The sequence below is a fragment of the Equus quagga genome, chromosome 1, assembly GCF_021613505.1.
Source record: "Equus quagga isolate Etosha38 chromosome 1, UCLA_HA_Equagga_1.0, whole genome shotgun sequence".
Classification (NCBI taxonomy): domain Eukaryota; kingdom Metazoa; phylum Chordata; class Mammalia; order Perissodactyla; family Equidae; genus Equus; species Equus quagga.
The window spans coordinates 58,499,195-58,506,242 of NC_060267.1; the positions used below are offsets into that span (position 1 = coordinate 58,499,195).

The following is a 7,048-nucleotide window of genomic DNA, read 5'->3' on the forward strand; positions in this document are numbered from 1 at the left end:
ATAATTCTGGTTTAATTAGCTGTGAGATTCTTGAGGTCAAGGACTATTTTCTAGTTCCCTTGAAGCACCAGTGCATACCATAGAGTACACTGAATGAATGTGTGATGAAGCAATGTTTCCTTGTTCTAGATGAGGATTGGAAGAGGAGGGATGGTGGATGAGTTATTTTGTGCCTTGTATCCTTCCAGCCTGGAGGACAGTATGAACTCTTTGCTGTGATTGCCCATGTGGGGATGGCTGGCTTTGGTCATTACTGTGCCTATATCCGGAATTCTGTGGATGGAAAATGGTTCTGCTTCAATGACTCCAATGTTTGTAGGGTAAGGAACATCATCCAAAATCGCCCCTTGCCTTGGATTAGCCACCTCTAATAAATTCTGAGCCCAGGCCTAGACAACACCAAGACTCAATGTGGTCCTGTTCGCTCTGTGTGGAGGGCCTTTTATGAGGTTTAAAGTCCTTTTCTGCATGAAGTCTTCACCTGGCTCACAGCTCTGTAAAAGTCCACTTAGCTCACTGTCTAGGCTTTTGGTGTTCTGGGCCCAGTGCCCTGCAGCTTCGTGCTCTGTGGGAAACTTATGGAAAGCAAGAAGAGTCAGAAATGTGTAAGTTAGAACTCTGGGCTGAGCATAACCAAGTTTAGACAGCGGGACAGGGATACTAGAAGTGGCTTCATGTTCGTGGCACCCTCTCACCAGATGGTGCAGGTCTTGGGAGTTACTAGGGGTGGGTTTGTCTGGATGAGTGAGGGAGGGCAAATTGTAGCAGCCTGTACTTTCTGGATGCTTAGCGGATGTCAGCTGGCTGCTTCACTTCATCTGTTTGTGTACTTTCAGGTATCTTGGGAAGACATCCAGTGTACCTATGGAAATGATAACTACCGCTGGTAAGAGAAGTGTTTGAGTGACGGAAACCCAAAGAGTTTACATAGGGTTCTTGTTGCTGTATGAAGCTCTCGTGGATTCAGCTGCAGCTCTCCGTGGCTAACTCTTCAGCCTCATCTTTCAATATCCATCCCACCACACCATGCTTTTCTCACAATTTAGACTCCCGCAATATGAAAGTATAAGTAGCTCCCCAAACCTCATATCCTGCATCTTCCCTCCATGGCTTTGTACATGCAGTTCCTGGCCTGTATTGCCCTCTGCTAATTTATCATCGAGGCAGACTTTCGCTCATTCTTCAATACCTCTGTTCACGGCCTTTTCCTACTTGGTAAAGCCTTCACTGAATCACCCAGGTAGGTTTGCAGGGCTTCTCATATGCTTTCACTGCATTTGGAGCATGCCTGCTTTATAGCAGGGCCACACGGTTTTGTCATTGTTTGCTCTGTAACTTTCACTTTAGACCATGAACTTTCTGGGAGTAAGGGTCACTCTTTCCCTCTTTCTTTTTTTGGTACAGTAGCTTGCATTTAGTAAATAGCAGTAAATATATTTTTAAAAATAATAACTGCAGAGGGGAAACTGGAGAGAAAAAAGCAGAGAGACTTGTAAGTTTTCCCAGCTGAGTTTCTGGGTTAGGGGTGATATTGTATACCAAAGGTGATTTTTGAGATGATTTCAGCTGCAGAAGTAGGCCCAACCATTTGAAAAATAATGAATTAGGTGAAATTTGTGTTTGAAATCCTCCTCCAATCTTCTACTCTAGGACCTGGGCCTTGCTTGCTCAGCAAGAACCCCCGTGCCCTATTGCAACCATGTGTCCTCCTGGCCCCCTTCTGGGCAGGATGCTGAGCTGCTGGCATTTGTAACAATCCAGGGCCTGGCCAGCCCCGATCTTACCTTATCTCACCCAAAGAACATCACAAAGGAACACAGAGCTCCTCCACGTGAACTACGGTTCCTGGAAACTCTGGTCGTACCAGGGACAGCCCCCTTGGCAAGTACATAGCCTTTGTGCCCCCTGCCCGTATAAGCAGCCCCTTCCCTACCCATGGTAGCAGTGTGCAAGTCCAAGCAGCCGGCCACCACTGGACACTCCCGGTAACTGCCTCCCGATAACCTCTTATGTCTCGTTAGCTGTCTCTGGGTCTTTTCTTAGGTCTCTCTGCAACCTGTCCCACATAACCTTACCCAACTGGGCAGACTTCTGCATTTCATCTGCCTCTTCTCTTTCTTCTAAGCATCTCCCTTAGATGCCCACTCTTTGTCACTTTCTGGTTGTCAGTGATTCCCTCATTATTTAGATTAGGATTTGGCAAACTTTCTCTGTAAAGTGCCTGAGAGTAAATATTTTGGCCTTATGGGCCATGTGGTCTCTGTTGCAACTACTCAACTCTGTCCTTGTAGCACAAAAGCAGCCGTAGGCAATACACGAATGAATAAGTGTGGCTCTTTCCAACTAAATTTATTTACAAAAACAGAGTTGGATTTGGCTCATGGGCTCATAGTTTGTCAACCACTGATTTAGAGGTTTTCTAATAGAAGCTTAGTGGTTATTTTCCCAGGTCACCTGTTTTGTTCCCCTCTAAGGTAATGGATAGACAAAGAATTGAAGAACAACCTGGAAAGTTTCCCACGCTTGTCCTATCATGAGTTAATAATGTGTTAATTAACTATGAATGTTTCATTTCTGCTATGCTGTTGCATTTTTTTTTCTTTCTAGGGGGGAAATTGCATATCTTCTAGTTTACATGAAGATTGAGTCCTAATGGATGTGCCCTAAACCTCCAGAGACTGACAAAGTATCATTTTCCCTTTTTGTTCCTGAATCTGCCGACTCTTTTTAAGAGATTTTTGCAATGAGGAGGAGAAGCACCATTTTCAAATTGTGTAATTAAACTTTATTTATAATCAGGGGTGTTTATCAAAATGTTTAACAGTGACACTGCCCAGGTATTGATCAGTCAGAATGGATCCTTCCAGCAGTGGGTGCTGTCTCTGTGTCTGGAGCAGGTCCCGAGGGCTCCCTGCTGTGCAAGGCATTAGTCCTTTAGTGGGAGATCGTGGGAATCCAGGTGATCCCAGGGATGGAGAGACCAGGCCAGCAATGGTAGTGGAAGGCATTTGAGTGGCAAGGGGCAGTGGTGGGGAAATATTTCAATATTTCACAACTAGTGTGACCATACCAGTATGTACTGGATGAATGGGATTTCTATATATAATTTAAAAAACTTTTAGAGCTTGTGTTATTTCCATAAAACTCAAGTATTTTGTAACTGCTATTCATTTATTTGAGAAATATATATTGATCACCTGTTCTCCATAAGACAGCGTGGTAGGCACAGTAACGAATAAAGTTCTTTCTCGCAAAAGGAGTTTGCAGTTTAATGGGGGTAATAAAAATACATAAGATACTGAGGGTTTGGGGTACAGGAATTCAAAGGAAAGTGAAATCACTTTGTTGGGGACCATGAGAGAAAGCTTTTAGGCTGGAAAGGGGGTTAGGGAGGAGGATAATCTCTTTACAGGGAAAGGCATACTTAATGGCATGATTGAAAAAGGCAAGGCTCAGGGTTCAAAGACCATTCATGAAGAAGGGCGTTCACAGTCACTAGAGCCATTGTGGAGGGAGAACGGATGTGGACAGTGAGAGAAGAGGGGTCAGGGGGTCTCCAGGACCAGGCTAGGAGGTGAGCAGACTAGATGTTAACATCTTCATTTTACAGATGAAACGATTGACACATTCAAGTTTAATGATTTGTTCAACATTTCCTGCTTTTGGTAAGTGGCAGAGCTGAAAATTCCAACATAACCATGGGTAATTTCTTTATTATTTTATTTTTATTGAAAAAATTAGCCATGCAAGAATAAATTCTCACTGTAAAATATTCAAACAACATGGGAATATACAGAATCTCTTCCTTGAAGCTAACCCTTGTTAAACAGGTGCGTGTGAGCTTTCTAGGGCTGCTGTAACAAATGATCACAAGCTGGAGGCAGAAACAGCAGGCAGGTGCTCTCTCGCAGTTCAGGAGGCAGGGGTCTGAGTCGAGGTGTCAGCAGGCTGGGTCCTTATGGAGGCTCTGGGTCCTTATGGAGTGCTCGGCACTCACGGCCGTGTAGCTGTGTCACTCCGGTCTCTGCCTCCATCTCACACTGACTTCTTCCCCGGGTGTCTATGTGTATCCTCTCCTCTTCCTGTAAGAACACCAGTCATTGGGGCTCACCTAATCCAGGATGACCTTATTTTCACTTGGCTAATTATGTCTGCAAAGACCCTCTTTCCAAATAATTTCACATTCTGAGGTTCCAGACGGACGTGAATATTTTTGGAGACAATATTCAATGCAGTAAAAGGTGTTTATCCCTCTAGGCCTTTTAAAAAATGTATTTGCATACATATATCTCACAGGTATAAATATTTTTACATCATAAATTATACTGTATAAATTATTCAGCTCATTGCTCTTTTCACTTAATGTCTTAGAAAATTTTCCAAGTCTGCATGTAGGTGGATAGTGTTCTTTTAAATTGTTGCATTTAATTCCATAGGTAGATATATTTTTCCGTTCCCATATTGGTAAATAATTTAGGGCATTTCCATTTTTTTTCACTATTTAAAAAAAATGCAGAGTGAGTGAACACCTTTGGAAATATTTTGGCCATGTGTAAATATTTCTGTAGGAACTGAGAAGTGAACTTATGGGTCAAACGGCATGAGTGTCTAAATATTGTGGTAGATACTGCTAAATTGACTCCACTTAACACAAGTTACTTTTCAAGGTTTTTTTTCTTTTAAATATTGGCACCTGAGCTAACGTCTGTTGCAGACAAAACATTTGACAAAATCTAACACCCTTTCGTGATAAGATCGCTCACCAAACTAGGAACAGAGGGGAACTCATGCAACCTGATCACGGGCTTCCAGGGAGAGCCCACCGCTGATGTCTTAATGGTGCAACACTGAATGCTCTTCTCCTACGGTCAGGGACAAGACAAAGATGTCGCTCTTGTCACTTCTATTCACTGTTGTACTGGAGTGTCTAGCTAGGTGTCTTAATCTGTTATGGCTGCCGTAACAATATGCCACAGACTGAGTGGCTTAAACAGAACTCATTTTCTCACAACTCTGGAGGCTGGAAGTCCAAGTCAAGGTGTCGGCAGGTTTGATTTTTTTTTCTTGTTATGTCCTCTGTCAACACAAATAATCCATAACCAATCTATAAATGAAAATTGGGTGAGTCTATTCTGAGCCAAATCTTAGGACTAGCTTATCCCAGGGCCTTCCTTCCCGAAGGAAGGAAGGGCACCAAAGAAATGGGGTGTACAGGGTGGTTATATACCCTCAAAGAGGATGTTTCACATATGATTGGCATGTCACTTTCACAATAGTCATGAGACTGCCCTATTGGCACAGTGATTGATGGACACAGCAGGTAGTAGGTCTGCTGTCTCAGTGGACACAGCAGGGTGGCAGGTCTGTTGTCTCAGTCTGGGTGGTCACAGGTGAGCTGGGTGGTCACAGATGAACACAGCAATCAATTCCTAGCCCAGGGAGAGATGTTTATCCTTAAGGAAATGCCAATGTGGGGGAAGTTGCATCTTTATCTCAAGGCCATTTGTTGTTGTCTTTGGGCCACAGCAAATGTTTAAAGCAGATATACAATGCATGCTCAACGGCCATGTCAGGCACTTTTGGAAAAACAAAGTCAGGCTGAATTAGGTTTACACCAAATGGCTTCCTCATATGCTCCAGTATATCCTACTGCTTGCCGTTTCTTTTTGTCACTTCACATGGCCTGTTCTCTCTGTGTGGGTGCCCTTCCTGTCTCCTCTTAAGAGAACACCAGTCCTGTTGGATTAGAACTCCACCTTTGTGACCTCATTTAACCTTAATCACCTCTTTAAAGACCTCATCTCCAAATACCGTCACATTAGGGGGTTAGGGCATCAACATACATGATTTTTGGGGGGGACAATTCAGTCCATAACACCAGGACAATAAGGCAAGAAAATGAATTTAAAAACATCAGATTGGAAAGGAGGATACGAAACTCTTTCTATTCTCAGATAACATGATCTTATATACAGAAAATTCTAAAGAATACACTAAAAACTATTAGAACTAATAAACAAGTTCAGCAAAGTGGAAAATTATAACATTAATATACACAAGTCAGTTGTCTTTATACTTGCAATGAGCAATGCATAATGAAATTAAGAAAACAATTCCATTTGGAAGAACATCATAAAGAAAAAGATAATTAGGAATAAACTTAGAGGTGCAAAACTTATACTTTGAAAACTATGAAACGTTGTGAAAGAAATTAAATGGATATCCCACATTCGTGGATCACAAGACTTAATATTGTTAAGATGCCATTGATCCCCAAACTGATCTGCAGATTCCACATAATGCTTATCAGAATCCCAGCTGACTTCTCTGTAGAAATTGACAGACGTCCTAGAGTTCGTATGAAAGCTCAAGGGATCCAAAATAGCTAAAACAATCTTAAAAAACAGGACCAAGTTGGAGGACTCATGCTTCTGTGGGGGCGGAAGACGTTTCCTCTACCCTTTCTGGGTTCTTCTGGCCAGAGAATGAATTAAGTTCACATGAGACAGAATAACAGGAGAAAATTCAACAAAGTTTTATAGCATGTATACACGGGAGAGGCTCAGGCAAGCTGAGCAACTCGCCAAAATGGCTGAAGCCCTCACCTTAAATATTATCTTCAGCTAATGACAAAGGAGGATGTTGGGGATGGAGGGGGAGTCAATCATGGGAAGTTACCACACAAGTACAGTAAACAAATGCAGATTTAAGTCCTTGCCTTTGGCATTGATTAAGAGTTTCTAGAGATAAGGTCATCCTCCCTTCTTCCTGGTACGGAGAAGGAGACACTTTTACAGATGGAGATTTCCTTTACAATGTAAATGTCTCTTAACAAAGGGTAAGTAAATTCTACTTTTCAGTTGCTTTCCTGTCTGCAGTTTTTTAAAAGCAACCAGCCCCAAATAATCCTCATGCCAAAGAGACATATCTTGGGGTGGCCAATTCCAGGCCCCACACTTCATTACTTTAAAACTTATCAGAGTAACAGTAATCAAGTGTGGTACTTGCATAAGGGTGGGTGTACAGATTAGTAAAATAGAGAGTCCAG

General features: G+C 42.5%; 1 protein-coding gene across 1 annotated transcript in view; it reads left to right on the forward strand.

The window, feature by feature from the left end:
* The window catches only part of USP18 (ubiquitin specific peptidase 18), a 47,468-nt gene extending 44,238 nt beyond the window's left edge, over window positions 1-3,230 (forward strand). Inside the window, exons 9-11 of the mRNA XM_046668752.1 lie at window positions 189-320; window positions 837-886; window positions 2,608-3,230. Of these exons, the coding sequence (XP_046524708.1) occupies window positions 189-320; window positions 837-886; window positions 2,608-2,653 (228 nt within the window). The 3' untranslated portion in view covers window positions 2,654-3,230. The remainder of the gene's footprint in view (window positions 1-188; window positions 321-836; window positions 887-2,607) is intronic.
* The last annotated feature ends 3,818 nt before the right edge of the window (window positions 3,231-7,048 follow it).